This window comes from Oncorhynchus kisutch, linkage group LG23 (assembly GCF_002021735.2).
Source record: "Oncorhynchus kisutch isolate 150728-3 linkage group LG23, Okis_V2, whole genome shotgun sequence".
Lineage (NCBI taxonomy): Eukaryota > Metazoa > Chordata > Actinopteri > Salmoniformes > Salmonidae > Oncorhynchus > Oncorhynchus kisutch.
In genome coordinates, this window is record NC_034196.2 from 34,137,978 (window position 1) to 34,153,619 (window position 15,642).

General features: G+C 45.0%; 1 protein-coding gene across 1 annotated transcript in view; it reads left to right on the plus strand.

Moving 5' to 3' along the window:
* Window positions 1-15,642, plus strand: part of garnl3 (GTPase activating Rap/RanGAP domain like 3) — a 174,666-nt gene that overhangs the window by 115,486 nt on the left and 43,538 nt on the right. Inside the window, exons 17-21 of the mRNA XM_031802695.1 lie at window positions 7,138-7,212; window positions 7,326-7,440; window positions 8,792-8,818; window positions 15,126-15,151; window positions 15,224-15,281. Of these exons, the coding sequence (XP_031658555.1) occupies window positions 7,138-7,212; window positions 7,326-7,440; window positions 8,792-8,818; window positions 15,126-15,151; window positions 15,224-15,281 (301 nt within the window). The remainder of the gene's footprint in view (window positions 1-7,137; window positions 7,213-7,325; window positions 7,441-8,791; window positions 8,819-15,125; window positions 15,152-15,223; window positions 15,282-15,642) is intronic.

The window sequence follows — 15,642 nt, forward strand, 5'->3', positions numbered from 1 at the left end:
CTAACACACACACATCTAGGACATACAGTACACCCACACTAACACACACACAGCCAGGACATACAGTACACCCACGCTAACACACACACATCTAGGACATACAGTACACCCACACTAACACACACACAGCTAGGACATACAGTACACCCACACTAACACACACACAGCTCGGACATACAGTACACCCACACTAACACACACACAGCTAGGACATACAGTACACCCACACTAACACACACACAGCTAGGACATACAGTACACCCACACTAACACACACACATCTAGGACATACAGTACACCCACACTAACACACACACAGCTAGGACATACAGTACACCCACACTAACACACACACATCTAGGACATACAGTACACCCACACTAACACACACACAGCTAGGACATACAGTACACCCACACTAACACACACACAGCTAGGACATACAGTACACCCACACTAACACACACACAGCTAGGACATACAGTACACCCACACTAACACACACACATCTAGGACATACAGTACACCCACACTAACACGCACACATCTAGGACATACAGTACACCCACACTAACACACACACAGCTAGGACATACAGTACACCCACACTAACACACAGAATGCACCGGAGCAAGTTCAATGTTTACATTGCCAAAGAAAGTGAAATAAACAATAAAACAGTAAACATTACACTTCTAAAAGTTCCAAAAGAATAAAGACATTTCAATTGTCCTATTATGTATGTCTACAGTGTTGTAATGATGTGCAAATAGTTAAAGTACCAAAGGGAGAATAAATCAACATTAATATGGGTTGTATTTACAATGGTGTTTGTTCTTCACTGGCTGCTCTTTTCTTGTGGCAACACAAATCACAAATCTTGCTGCTGTGATGGCAAACTAAAGTATCTCACCCAATAGATATGGGAGTTTATCAAAATTGGATTTGTTTTTCGAATTCTTTGTGGGTCTGTGTAATCTGAGGGAAATATGTGTCTCTAATATGGTCATACATTTGGCAGGAGGTTAGGAAGTGCAGCTCAGTTTCCACCTCATCTTGTGGGCAAAAGAGCACATAGCCTGTCTTCTCTCTTTATGCTCACTGACTCTGTACATAGTCAAAGCATTCCTTCAATTTGGGTCAGTCACAGTGGTCAGGTATTCTGCCACTGTGTACTCTCTGTTTAGGGCCAGTCACAGTGGTCAGGTATTCTGCCACTCTGTACTCTCTGTTTAGGGCCAGTCACAGTGGTCAGGTATTCTGCCACTCTGTACTCTCTGTTTAGGGCCAGTCACAGTGGTGAAGTATTCTGCCACTATGTACTCTCTGTTTAGGGCCAGCCACAGTGGTCAGGTATTCTGCCACTCTGTACTCTCTGTTTAGGGCCAGTCACAGTGGTCAGGTATTCTGCCACTGTGTACTCTCTGTTTAGGGCCAGTCACAATGGTCAGGTGTTCTGCCACTATGTACTCTCTGTTTAGGGTCAGTCACAGTGGTCAGGTATTCTGCCACTGTGTACTCTCTGTTTAGGGCCAGTCACAGTGGTCAGGTATTCTGCCACTCTGTACTCTCTGTTTAGGGCCAGTCACAGTGGTCAGGTATTCTGCCACTCTGTACTCTCTGTTTAGGGCCAGTCACAGTGGTCAGGTATTCTGCCACTATGTACTCTCTGTTTAGGGCCAGTCACAGTGGTGAAGTATTCTGCCACTATGTACTCTCTGTTTAGGGCCAGTCACAGTGGTCAGGTATTCTGCCACTCTGTACTCTCTGTTTAGGGCCAGTCACAGTGGTCAGGTATTCTGCCACTATGTACTCTCTGTTTAGGGCCAGTCACAGTGGTCAGGTATTCTGCCACTGTGTACTCTCTGTTTAGGGCCAGTCATGGTGGTCAGGTATTCTGCCACTCTGTACTCTCTGTTTAGGGCCAGTCACAGTGGTCAGGTATTCTGCCACTGTGTACTCTCTGTTTAGGGCCAGTCACAGTGGTCAGGTATTCTGCCACTCTGTACTCTCTGTTTAGGGTCAGTCACAGTGATCAGGTATTCTGCCACTCGGTACTCTCTGTTTAGGGCCAGTCACAGTGGTCATGTATTCTGCCACTATGTACTCTCTGTTTAGGGCCAGTCACAGTGGTCAGGTATTCTGCCACTATGTTCTCTCTGTTTAGGTCCAGTCACAGTGGTCAGATATTCTGCCACTGTGTACTCTCTGTTTAGGGCCAGTCACAGTGGTCAGGTATTCTGCCACTCTGTACTCTCTGTTTAGGGCCAGTCACAGTGGTCAGGTATTCTGCCACTATGTACTCTCTGTTTAGGGCCAGTCACAGTGGTGAAGTATTCTGCCACTATGTACTCTCTGTTTAGGGCCAGTCACAGTGGTCAGGTATTCTGCCACTCTGTACTCTCTGTTTAGGGCCAGTCACAGTGGTCAGGTATTCTGCCACTGTGTACTCTCTGTTTAGGGCCAATCACAGTGGTCAGGTGTTCTGCCACTATGTACTCTCTGTTTAGGGCCAGTCACAGTGGTGAAGTATTCTGCCACTATGTACTCTCTGTTTAGGGCCAGTCACAGTGGTCAGGTATTCTGCCACTCTGTACTCTCTGTTTAGGGTCAGTCACAGTGATCAGGTATTCTGCCACTCTGTACTCTCTGTTTAGGGCCAGTCACAGTGGTCAGGTATTCTGCCACTATGTACTCTCTGTTTAGGGCCAGTCACAGTGGTGAAGTATTCTGCCACTATGTACTCTCTGTTTAGGGCCAGTCACAGTGGTCAGGTATTCTGCCACTCTGTACTCTCTGTTTAGGGCCAGTCACAGTGGTCAGGTATTCTGCCACTGTGTACTCTCTGTTTAGGGCCAGTAACAGTGGTCAGGTGTTCTGCCACTATGTACTCTCTGTTTAGGGCCAGTCACAGTGGTGAAGTATTCTGCCACTATGTACTCTCTGTTTAGGGCCAGTCACAGTGGTCAGGTATTCTGCCACTCTGTACTCTCTGTTTAGGGTCAGTCACAGTGATCAGGTATTCTGCCACTCTGTACTCTCTGTTTAGGGCCAGTCACAGTGGTCATGTATTCTGCCACTATGTACTCTCTGTTTAGGGCCAGTCACAGTGGTCAGGTATTCTGCCACTATGTTCTCTCTGTTTAGGTCCAGTCACAGTGGTCAGGTATTCTGCCACTCTGTACTCTCTGTTTAGGGCCAGTCACAGTGGTCAGGTATTCTGCCACTATGTACTCTCTGTTTAGGGCCAGTCACAGTGGTGAAGTATTCTGCCACTATGTACTCTCTGTTTAGGGCCAGTCACAGTGGTCAGGTGTTCTGCCACTATGTACTCTCTGTTTAGGGCCAGTCACAGTGGTGAAGTATTCTGCCACTATGTACTCTCTGTTTAAGGCCAGTCACAGTGGTCAGGTATTCTGCCACTCTGTACTCTGTTTAGGGCCAGTCACAGTGGTCAGGTATTCTGCCACTGTGTACTCTCTGTTTAGGGCCAGTCACAGTGGTCAGGTATTCTGCCACTCTGTACTCTCTGTTTAGGGCCAGTCACAGTGGTCAGGTATTCTGCCACTGTGTACTCTCTGTTTAGGGCCAGTCACAGTGGTCAGGTATTCTGCCACTCTGTACTCTCTGTTTAGGGCCAGTCACAGTGGTCAGGTGTTCTGCCACTATGTACTCTCTGTTTAGGGCCAGTCACAGTGGTGAAGTATTCTGCCACTATGTACTCTCTGTTTAGGGCCAGTCACAGTGGTCAGGTATTCTGCCACTCTGTACTCTCTGTTTAGGGTCAGTCACAGTGATCAGGTATTCTGCCACTCTGTACTCTCTGTTTAGGGCCAGTCACAGTGGTCATGTATTCTGCCACTATGTACTCTCTGTTTAGGGCCAGTCACAGTGGTCAGGTATTCTGCCACTATGTTCTCTCTGTTTAGGTCCAGTCACAGTGGTCAGGTATTCTGCCACTCTGTACTCTCTGTTTAGGGCCAGTCACAGTGGTCAGGTATTCTGCCACTATGTACTCTCTGTTTAGGGCCAGTCACAGTGGTGAAGTATTCTGCCACTATGTACTCTCTGTTTAGGGCCAGTCACAGTGGTCAGGTATTCTGCCACTGTGTACTCTCTGTTTAGGGCCAGTCACAGTGGTCAGGTGTTCTGCCACTATGTACTCTCTGTTTAGGGCCAGTCACAGTGGTGAAGTATTCTGCCACTATGTACTCTCTGTTTAAGGCCAGTCACAGTGGTCAGGTATTCTGCCACTCTGTACTCTGTTTAGGGCCAGTCACAGTGGTCAGGTATTCTGCCACTGTGTACTCTCTGTTTAGGGCCAGTCACAGTGGTCAGGTGTTCTGCCACTATGTACTCTCTGTTTAGGGCCAGTCACAGTGGTGAAGTATTCTGCCACTATGTACTCTCTGTTTAAGGCCAGTCACAGTGGTCAGGTATTCTGCCACTCTGTACTCTGTTTAGGGCCAGTCACAGTGGTCAGGTATTCTGCCACTGTGTACTCTCTGTTTAGGGCCAGTCACAGTGGTCAGGTGTTCTGCCACTATGTACTCTCTGTTTACGGCCAGTCACAGTGATCAGGTATTCTGCCACTCTGTACTCTCTGTTTAGGGCCAGTCACAGTGGTCAGGTATTCTGCCACTATGTACTCTCTGTTTAGGGCCAGTCACAGTGGTCAGGTATTCTGCCACTATGTTCTCTCTGTTTAGGGCCAGTCACAGTGGTCAGGTATTCTGCCACTGTGTACTCTCTGTTTAGGGCCAGTCACAGTGGTCAGGTATTCTGCCACTGTGTACTCTCTGTTTAGGGCCAGTCACAGTGGTCAGGTGTTCTGCCACTATGTACTCTCTGTTTAGGGCCAGTCACAGTGGTGAAGTATTCTGCCACTATGTACTCTCTGTTTAAGGCCAGTCACAGTGGTCAGGTATTCTGCCACTCTGTACTCTGTTTAGGGCCAGTCACAGTGGTCAGGTATTCTGCCACTGTGTACTCTCTGTTTAGGGCCAGTCACAGTGGTCAGGTGTTCTGCCACTATGTACTCTCTGTTTACGGCCAGTCACAGTGATCAGGTATTCTGCCCCTGTGTACTCTCTGTTTAGGGCCAGTCACAGTGGTCAGGTATTCTGCCCCTGTGTACTCTCTGTTTAGGGCCAGTCACAGTGGTCAGGTATTCTGCCCCTGTGTACTCTCTGTTTAGGGCCAAATAACGTTCTAATTTGCTCAGTTTTTTGGTAAATTCCTTCCAATGTGTCAAGTAATTATCTTTTTGTTTTCTCATGATTTGGTTGGATCCAATTGTGTTGCTGTTTCTCTCCTGGGGCTCTGTGGGGTGTGTTTGCGTTTTTGAACAGAGCCACAGGACCAGCTTGCTTAGGGGGCTCTTCTCCAGGTTTATTTGTCTGTACTGTAGGTGATGGTGAGTTGGCCTCCCGTGTGGTGCAGTGATCTGAGGCATTGTATCGCAGTTGCTAGCTGTGCCTCTAGAGATCCTGGTTCGAGGCCAGGCTCTGTCGCAGCCGGCCGCGACTGGGAGACCCATGGGGCGGTGCACAATTGGCCCAGTGTCGTCCGGGTTAGGGGAGGATTTTGCCGGCAGGGTTGTCCTTGTCCCATCGCGGTCTAGCAACTCCTGTGGCGGGCCAGGCGCATACACGTTGACACGGTCGCCAGGTGTACGGTGTTTCCTTCGACACATTGGTGTGGATGGCTTCCGGGTTAAGTGGGCATTGTGTCAAGAAGCAGTGCGGTTGGTTGGGTCGTGTTTCGGAGGACGCACGGCTCTCGACCTTCGCCTCTCCTGAGTCTGTACGGGAAGTTGCAGCGATGAGACAAGACTGTAACTACCAATAGGAAAACACGAAATTGGGGAGAAATGTTTTTTTTATAATCAAATCAAATCAAAGTTTATTTGTCGTGTGCACCGAATACAACAGTGAAATGCTTACTTATAGGCTCTAACCAACAGTGCAAAAAAGGTATTAGGTGAACAATAGGTAAGTAAAGAAATAAAACAACAGTAAAAAGACAGGCTATATACAGTAGCGAGGCTATAAAAGTAGAAAGGCTACATACAGACACCGGTTAGTCAGGCTGAATGAGGTAGTATTTACATGTAGATATGGTTAAAGTGACAATGCATATGATGAGCAGAGAGTAGCAGTAGTGTAAAAGAGGGGTTGGTGGGTGGCGGGACACAATGCTGATTGCCCGGGTAGCCAATGTGCAGGAGCACTGGTTGGTCGGGCCAATTGAGGTAGTATGTACATGAATGTATAGTTAAAGTGACTATGCATATATGATAAACAGAGAGTAGCAGCAGCATAAAAGAGGGGTTGGGGGGGCACACAATGCAAATTATACTGTAGGTGATGACTTTGTTATAGAAGGTTTGGGAATCACTTCCTTTTAGGTGGTTGTAGAATTTAGCGGCTTCTGGATTTTGATAATTAGCAGGTATCGGACTAATTCTGCTCTGCATTATTTGATGGTTTACGCTGTACATGGAGGATATTTTAGCAGAAAAATAATTCTGCATGGGGAGTCTCAATTTGGTGCTTGTCCCATTTTGTGAATTCTTGGTTGGGGAGCAGACCCCAGACCTCACAACCATAAAGGGCATTGGGTTCTATAACTGATTCAAGTATTTTTAGCCAGATCCTAATTGGTATGTCAAATTTTATGTTCCTTTTGATGGCATAAAAGGCCATCTCTCTCTCTTTATCTCTCTCTCTATTTCTCTCTCTGTCTGTCTGTCTCTCTTTCTCGCTCACCTCTCTCTCTCTCTATTTCTCTTTCTCCACCTCTCTCTCTCTCTATTTCTCTTTCTCTCTCTCTTTCTTTCTCTCTCTCTCTCTCTCTCTCTCTTTCTCTCTCTCTTTCTCTTTCTCTCTCTATTTCTTTTTCTCTTTCTTTCTTTCTCTCTCTCTCACCTCTCTCTCTCTCTCTCTCTCTCTCTCTCTCTCTCTCTCTTTCATTTTCTCTCTCCCTCTATTTCTCTTTCTCTCTCTCACCTCTCTCTTTCTCTCTCTCTCTCTCTTTCATTTTCTCTCTCTCTCTATTTCCCTTTCTCTCTCTCTTTCTCTCTATATCTTACACACACACTCACACAGTCACTACGACTCTCTCCCTGTTGTCCAGGCACTAAAGCTGAAGACCATCGTCAGAGGAGACGCCCCAACCAGTCTGGTCACTACAGGCCTGTGTAGAAAAGAGGTGATTTGACTGAACCCTCCATACTGTAGCATGCCATACCATACAGGCCTGTTGTTATACCTGTTGTGTTTTCCTTGCATCCTCATAATTGTGTGCGTGTGTGTGTGTTACAGCCGTGGGAGTCCCAGTCATTCTGCAGTACGTTTCCCTATGAGACAGTGTGTGCTGACTCCTGGGGTCAGTCTCTGCTGGTCGCCACGGAAGCAGCAGGGGTCATGATGATAGATGGTGAGGTCATCACACACACACACACACACTTTGAGGATGTAAAATGGAAGTGCTTCATGAATAAAGTGGATTATGTTTTATTATCACTGTCCTATGCATTATTCAATTATCACTTAGCCATGAATATCAATCAATCAATCAAATGTATTTATAAAGCCCTTTTTACATCAGCCGATGTCATGAAGTGCTGTACAGAAACCCAGCCTATAACCCCAAACAGCAAGCAATGCAGATGTAGACGCATGGTGGCTAGGAAAAACTCCCTAGAAAGGCAGGGACCTAAGAAGAACCCTAGAGGGTGGCCAGTCCTCTTCTGTCTGTGCCGGGTGGAGATGATAACAGAACATGGCCAAGATGTTCAAACGTTCATAGATGGTCAGCACGGTCAGATAATAATAATCACAGTGGTTGTAGAGGGTGCAACAGGTCAGCACCTCAGGAGTAAATGTCAGTTGGCTTTTCATAGCCGATCATTCAGAGTTAGAGACAGCAGGTGCGGTAGAGAGAGTCGAAAACAGCAGGTCAGGGCCAAGGTAGCATGTCTGGTGAACAGGTCAGGGACAAGGTAGCACGTCCGGTGAACAGGTCAGGGACAAGGTAGCACGTCTGGTGAACAGGTCAGGGACAAGGTAGCATGTCTGGTGAACAGGTCAGGGACAAGGTAGCACGTCCGGTGAACAGGTCAGGGACAAGGTAGCATGTCCGGTGAACAGGTCAGGGACAAGGTAGCACGTCCGGTGAACAGGTCAGGGACAAGGTAGCACGTCCGGTGAACAGGTCAGGGACAAGGTAGCACGTCCGGTGAACAGGTCAGGGACAAGGTAGCACGTCCGGTGAACAGGTCAGGGACAAGGTAGCATGTCCGGTGAACAGGTCAGGGACAAGGTAGCACGTCCGGTGAACAGTTCAGGGACAAGGTAGCACGTCCGGTGAACAGGTCAGTGACAAGGTAGCACGTCCGGTGAACAGGTCAGGGACAAGGTAGCACGTCCGGTGAACAGGTCAGGGACAAGGTAGCACGTCCGGTGAACAGGTCAGGGACAAGGTAGCATGTCCGGTGAACAGGTCAGGGACAAGGTAGCACGTCCGGTGAACAGGTCAGGGTTCCATAGCCGCAGGGAGAACAGGTCAGGGACAAGGTAACACGTCCGGTGAACAGGTCAGGGACAAGGTAGCACGTCCGGTGAACAGGTCAGGGTTCCATAGCCGCAGGGAGAACAGGTCAGGGTTCCATAGCCGCAGGGAGAACAGGTGAAACTGGAGCAGCAGCGATGTCAATGATTCAATCAGCATTGATGTAATTATAATCTGAAAGTCAAATTCTTACTGTTATAATGTCCCTATATTTCAGCTGTTGATCCACTTCTTTCAAACCCAGGTGAGTGTAACACACTCAACTCTCCCCATTCAGTGCTACATCACCAGCCAACTATATCAGCCAATGGTTTCATTATTGCAGCAACAATATCAGTGTTTGTAATAACAGTTGGTAAGAGCCACTAATAATACTGGCTGGTGCTGATTAACCAACAGAGAAATGACTATGGTGTTGTGTTGTGTTTGTAGATAACAGGTCCTGCCCCCAGTGCAGGTGTGTGATAAGACTATTATAGTGTTGTGTTTGTAGATGCCCAGGTCCTGTCCCCAGTGCAGGTGTGTGATAATACTATTATAGTGTTGTGTTTGTAGATAACAGGTCCTGTCCCCAGTGCAGGTGTGTGATAATACTATTATAGTGTTGTGTTGTGTTTGTAGATGCCCAGGTCCTGTCCACAGTGCAGGTGTGTGATAATACTATTATAGTGTTGTGTTGTGTTTGTAGATGCCCAGGTCCCGTCCACAGTGCAGGTGTGTGATAATACTATTATAGTGTTGTGTTTGTAGATAACAGGTCCTGCCCCCAGTGCAGGTGTGTGATAATACTATTATAGTGTTGTGTTTGTAGATAACAGGTCCTGCCCCCAGTGCAGGTGTGTGATAATACTATTATAGTGTTGTGTTGTGTTTGTAGATAACAGGTCCTGTCCCCAGTGCAGGTGTGTGATAATACTATTATAGTGTTGTGTTTGTAGATAACAGGTCCTGTCCCCAGTGCAGGTGTGTGATAATACTATTATAGTGTTGTGTTTGTAGATAACAGGTCCTGTCCACAGTGCAGGTGTGTGATAATACTATTATAGTGTTGTGTTGTGTTGTGTTTGTAGATAACAGGTCCTGTCCACAGTGCAGGTGTGTGATAATACTATTATAGTGTTGTGTTGTGTTGTGTTTGTAGATAACAGGTCCTGTCCCCAGTGCAGGTGTGTGATAATACTATTATAGTGTTGTGTTTGTAGATAACAGGTCCTGTCCACAGTGCAGGTGTGTGATAATACTATTATAGTGTTGTGTTTGTAGATAACAGGTCCTGTCCACAGTGCAGGTGTGTGATAATACTATTATAGTGTTGTGTTGTGTTGTGTTTGTAGATAACAGGTCCTGTCCCCAGTGCAGGTGTGTGATAATACTATTATTGTGTTGTGTTTGTAGATAACAGGTCCTGTCCCCAGTGCAGGTGTGTGATAATACTATTATAGTGTTGTGTTGTGTTTGTAGATAACAGGTCCTGTCCCCAGTGCAGGTGTGTGATAATACTATTATAGTGTTGTGTTTGTAGATAACAGGTCCTGTCCCCAGTGCAGGTGTGTGATAATACTATTATAGTGTTGTGTTTGTAGATAACAGGTCCTGTCCACAGTGCAGGTGTGTGATAATACTATTATAGTGTTGTGTTGTGTTTGTAGATAACAGGTCCTGTCCCCAGTGCAGGTGTGTGATAATACTATTATAGTGTTGTGTTGTGTTTGTAGATAACAGGTCCTGTCCCCAGTGCAGGTGTGTGATAATACTATTATAGTGTTGTGTTGTGTTTGTAGATAACAGGTCCTGTCCCCAGTGCAGGTGTGTGATAATACTATTATAGTGTTGTGTTGGTAGATGCCGAGGTCCCGTCCACAGTGCAGGTGTGTGATAATACTATTATAGTGTTGTGTTTGTAGATAACAGGTCCTGTCCACAGTGCAGGTGTGTGATAATACTATTATAGTGTTGTGTTTGTAGATAACAGGTCCTGTCCCCAGTGCAGGTGTGTGATAATACTATTATAGTGTTGTGTTTGTAGATAACAGGTCCTGTCCCCAGTGCAGGTGTGTGATAATACTATTATAGTGTTGTGTTGTGTTTGTAGATAACAGGTCCTGTCCACAGTGCAGGTGTGTGATAATACTATTATAGTGTTGTGTTGTGTTTGTAGATAACAGGTCCTGTCCCCAGTGCAGGTGTGTGATAATACTATTATAGTGTTGTGTTGTGTTTGTAGATGCCCAGGTCCTGTCCACAGTGCAGGTGTGTGATAATACTATTATAGTGTTGTGTTGTGTTTGTAGATGCCCAGGTCCCGTCCACAGTGCAGGTGTGTGATAATACTATTATAGTGTTGTGTTTGTAGATAACAGGTCCTGTCCCCAGTGCAGGTGTGTGATAATACTATTATAGTGTTGTGTTGTGTTTGTAGATAACAGGTCCTGTCCACAGTGCAGGTGTGTGATAATACTATTATAGTGTTGTGTTTGTAGATAACAGGTCCTGTCCACAGTGCAGGTGTGTGATAATACTATTATAGTGTTGTGTTTGTAGATAACAGGTCCTGTCCACAGTGCAGGTGTGTGATAATACTATTATAGTGTTGTGTTGTGTTTGTAGATAACAGGTCCTGTCCACAGTGCAGGTGTGTGATAATACTATTATAGTGTTGTGTTTGTAGATAACAGGTCCTGTCCACAGTGCAGGTGTGTGATAATACTATTATAGTGTTGTGTTTGTAGATAACAGGTCCTGTCCCCAGTGCAGGTGTGTGATAATACTATTATAGTGTTGTGTTGTGTTTGTAGATAACAGGTCCTGTCCACAGTGCAGGTGTGTGATAATACTATTATAGTGTTGTGTTGTGTTGTGTTTGTAGATAACAGGTCCTGTCCCCAGTGCAGGTGTGTGATAATACTATTATAGTGTTGTGTTTGTAGATAACAGGTCCTGTCCACAGTGCAGGTGTGTGATAATACTATTATAGTGTTGTGTTGTGTTTGTAGATAACAGGTCCTGTCCACAGTGCAGGTGTGTGATAATACTATTATAGTGTTGTGTTGTGTTGTGTTTGTAGATAACAGGTCCTGCCCCCAGTGCAGGTGTGTGATAATACTATTATAGTGTTGTGTTTGTAGATAACAGGTCCTGCCCCCAGTGCAGGTGTGTGATAATACTATTATAGTGTTGTGTTGTGTTGTGTTTGTAGATAACAGGTCCTGTCCCAGTGCAGGTGTGTGATAATACTATTATAGTGTTGTGTTTGTAGATAACAGGTCCTGTCCCCAGTGCAGGTGTGTGATAATACTATTATAGTGTTGTGTTTGTAGATAACAGGTCCTGTCCCCAGTGCAGGTGTGGTGATAATACTATTATTGTGTTGTGTTTGTAGATAACAGGTCCTGTCCCCAGTGCAGGTGTGTGATAATACTATTATAGTGTTGTGTTGTGTTTGTAGATAACAGGTCCTGTCCCCAGTGCAGGTGTGTGATAATACTATTATAGTGTTGTGTTGTGTTTGTAGATAACAGGTCCTGTCCCCAGTGCAGGTGTGTGATAATACTATTATAGTGTTGTGTTGTGTTTGTAGATGCCCAGGTCCTGCCCCAGTGCAGGTGTGTGATAATACTATTATAGTGTTGTGTTTGTAGATAACAGGTCCTGTCCACAGTGCAGGTGTGTGATAATACTATTATAGTGTTGTGTTTGTAGATAACAGGTCCTGCCCCCAGTGCAGGTGTGTGATAATACTATTATAGTGTTGTGTTTGTAGATAACAGGTCCTGTCCCCAGTGCAGGTGTGTGATAATACTATTATAGTGTTGTGTTTGTAGATAACAGGTCCTGTCCACAGTGCAGGTGTGTGATAATAATATTATAGTGTTGTGTTTGTAGATAACAGGTCCTGTCCCCAGTGCAGGTGTGTGATAATACTATTATAGTGTTGTGTTGTGTTTGTAGATAACAGGTCCTGTCCACAGTGCAGGTGTGTGATAATACTATTATAGTGTTGTGTTGTGTTTGTAGATAACAGGTCCTGTCCCCAGTGCAGGTGTGTGATAATACTATTATAGTGTTGTGTTGTGTTTGTAGATAACAGGTCCTGTCCCCAGTGCAGGTGTGTGATAATACTATTATAGTGTTGTGTTGTGTTTGTAGATAACAGGTCCTGTCCCCAGTGCAGGTGTGTGATAATACTATTATAGTGTTGTGTTGTGTTTGTAGATAACAGGTCCTGTCCACAGTGCAGGTGTGTGATAATACTATTATAGTGTTGTGTTTGTAGATAACAGGTCCTGTCCCCAGTGCAGGTGTGTGATAATACTATTATAGTGTTGTGTTTGTAGATAACAGGTCCTGTCCACAGTGCAGGTGTGTGATAATACTATTATAGTGTTGTGTTGTGTTTGTAGATAACAGGTCCTGTCCCCAGTGCAGGTGTGTGATAATACTATTATAGTGTTGTGTTTGTAGATAACAGGTCCTGTCCCCAGTGCAGGTGTGTGATAATACTATTATAGTGTTGTGTTTGTAGATAACAGGTCCTGTCCCCAGTGCAGGTGTGTGATAATACTATTATAGTGTTGTGTTGTGTTTGTAGATAACAGGTCCTGTCCCCAGTGCAGGTGTGTGATAATACTATTATAGTGTTGTGTTTGTAGATAACAGGTCCTGTCCCCAGTGCAGGTGTGTGATAATACTATTATAGTGTTGTGTTTGTAGATAACAGGTCCTGTCCCCAGTGCAGGTGTGTGATAATACTATTATAGTGTTGTGTTTGTAGATAACAGGTCCTGCCCCCAGTGCAGGTGTGTGATAATACTATTATAGTGTTGTGTTTGTAGATAACAGGTCCTGTCCCCAGTGCAGGTGTGTGATAATACTATTATTGTGTTGTGTTTGTAGATAACAGGTCCTGTCCCCAGTGCAGGTGTGTGATAATACTATTATAGTGTTGTGTTGTGTTTGTAGATAACAGGTCCTGTCCCCAGTGCAGGTGTGTGATAATACTATTATAGTGTTGTGTTGTGTTTGTAGATAACAGGTCCTGTCCCCAGTGCAGGTGTGTGATAATACTATTATAGTGTTGTGTTGTGTTTGTAGATGCCCAGGTCCTGTCCCCAGTGCAGGTGTGTGATAATACTATTATAGTGTTGTGTTTGTAGATAACAGGTCCTGTCCCCAGTGCAGGTGTGTGATAATACTATTATAGTGTTGTGTTTGTAGATAACAGGTCCTGCCCCCAGTGCAGGTGTGTGATAATACTATTATAGTGTTGTGTTTGTAGATAACAGGTCCTGTCCACAGTGCAGGTGTGTGATAATACTATTATAGTGTTGTGTTGTGTTTGTAGATGCCCAGGTCCTGTCCACAGTGCAGGTGTGTGATAATACTATTATAGTGTTGTGTTTGTAGATGCCCAGGTCCTGTCCACAGTGCAGGTGTGTGATAATACTATTATAGTGTTGTGTTGTGTTTGTAGATAACAGGTCCTGTCCCCAGTGCAGGTGTGTGATAATACTATTATAGTGTTGTGTTGTGTTTGTAGATAACAGGTCCTGTCCCCAGTGCAGGTGTGTGATAATACTATTATAGTGTTGTGTTGTGTTTGTAGATAACAGGTCCTGTCCCCAGTGCAGGTGTGTGATAATACTATTATAGTGTTGTGTTGTGTTTGTAGATGCCCAGGTCCTGTCCCCAGTGCAGGTGTGTGATAATACTATTATAGTGTTGTGTTTGTAGATAACAGGTCCTGCCCCCAGTGCAGGTGTGTGATAATACTATTATAGTGTTGTGTTTGTAGATAACAGGTCCTGCCCCCAGTGCAGGTGTGTGATAATACTATTATAGTGTTGTGTTGTGTTTGTAGATAACAGGTCCTGTCCCCAGTGCAGGTGTGTGATAATACTATTATAGTGTTGTGTTTGTAGATAACAGGTCCTGCCCCCAGTGCAGGTGTGTGATAATACTATTATAGTGTTGTGTTTGTAGATAACAGGTCCTGTCCACAGTGCAGGTGTGTGATAATACTATTATAGTGTTGTGTTGTGTTTGTAGATGCCCAGGTCCTGTCCACAGTGCAGGTGTGTGATAATACTATTATAGTGTTGTGTTTGTAGATGCCCAGGTCCTGTCCACAGTGCAGGTGTGTGATAATACTATTATAGTGTTGTGTTTGTAGATAACAGGTCCTGTCCCCAGTGCAGGTGTGTGATAATACTATTATAGTGTTGTGTTGTGTTTGTAGATAACAGGTCCTGTCCCCAGTGCAGGTGTGTGATAATACTATTATAGTGTTGTGTTTGTAGATGCCCAGGTCCTGTCCCCAGTGCAGGTGTGTGATAATACTATTATAGTGTTGTGTTTGTAGATAACAGGTCCTGTCCCCAGTGCAGGTGTGTGATAATACTATTATAGTGTTGTGTTGTGTTTGTAGATGCCCAGGTCCCGTCCACAGTGCAGGTGTGTGATAATACTATTATAGTGTTGTGTTTGTAGATAACAGGTCCTGTCCACAGTGCAGGTGTGTGATAATACTATTATAGTGTTGTGTTGTGTTGTAGATGCCCAGGTCCTGCCCCCAGTGCAGGTGTGTGATAATACTATTATAGTGTTGTGTTGTGTTGTGTTTGTAGATGCCCAGGTCCTGCCCCAGTGGCAGGTGTTTGATAAGACTATGGTGGTGAAACATATACACGTTGTAGAGCCTCAGGACCTTCCTCCATCACCATGGCGCTGACAAAGGTGGGTAACCGTTCCTTAGTTAGACTGAGCAAGCTTCTCCTACAATTACTGCTCTTTCATTTCATTCCTAACGGGGGGGTTTCTCCATTCTCCATACTGGCTTTCATTTCATTTCTACTGTTTCTTCTCCATTCCTCCATACTCTCTTTCATTGTCATTTCTACTGTGTCTCCATTCTACATACTGTCTTTCATTTTCATTTTCGACGGTTTGAGCACATTCCTACATACTGTCTTTCATTCATTTCTACTGTCTCTCCATTCCTAGCTACTGTCTTTCGTTTCTTTCTCTACTGTTTCCACATTCCTCCCATACTGCTCTTTCATTTCATTTCTA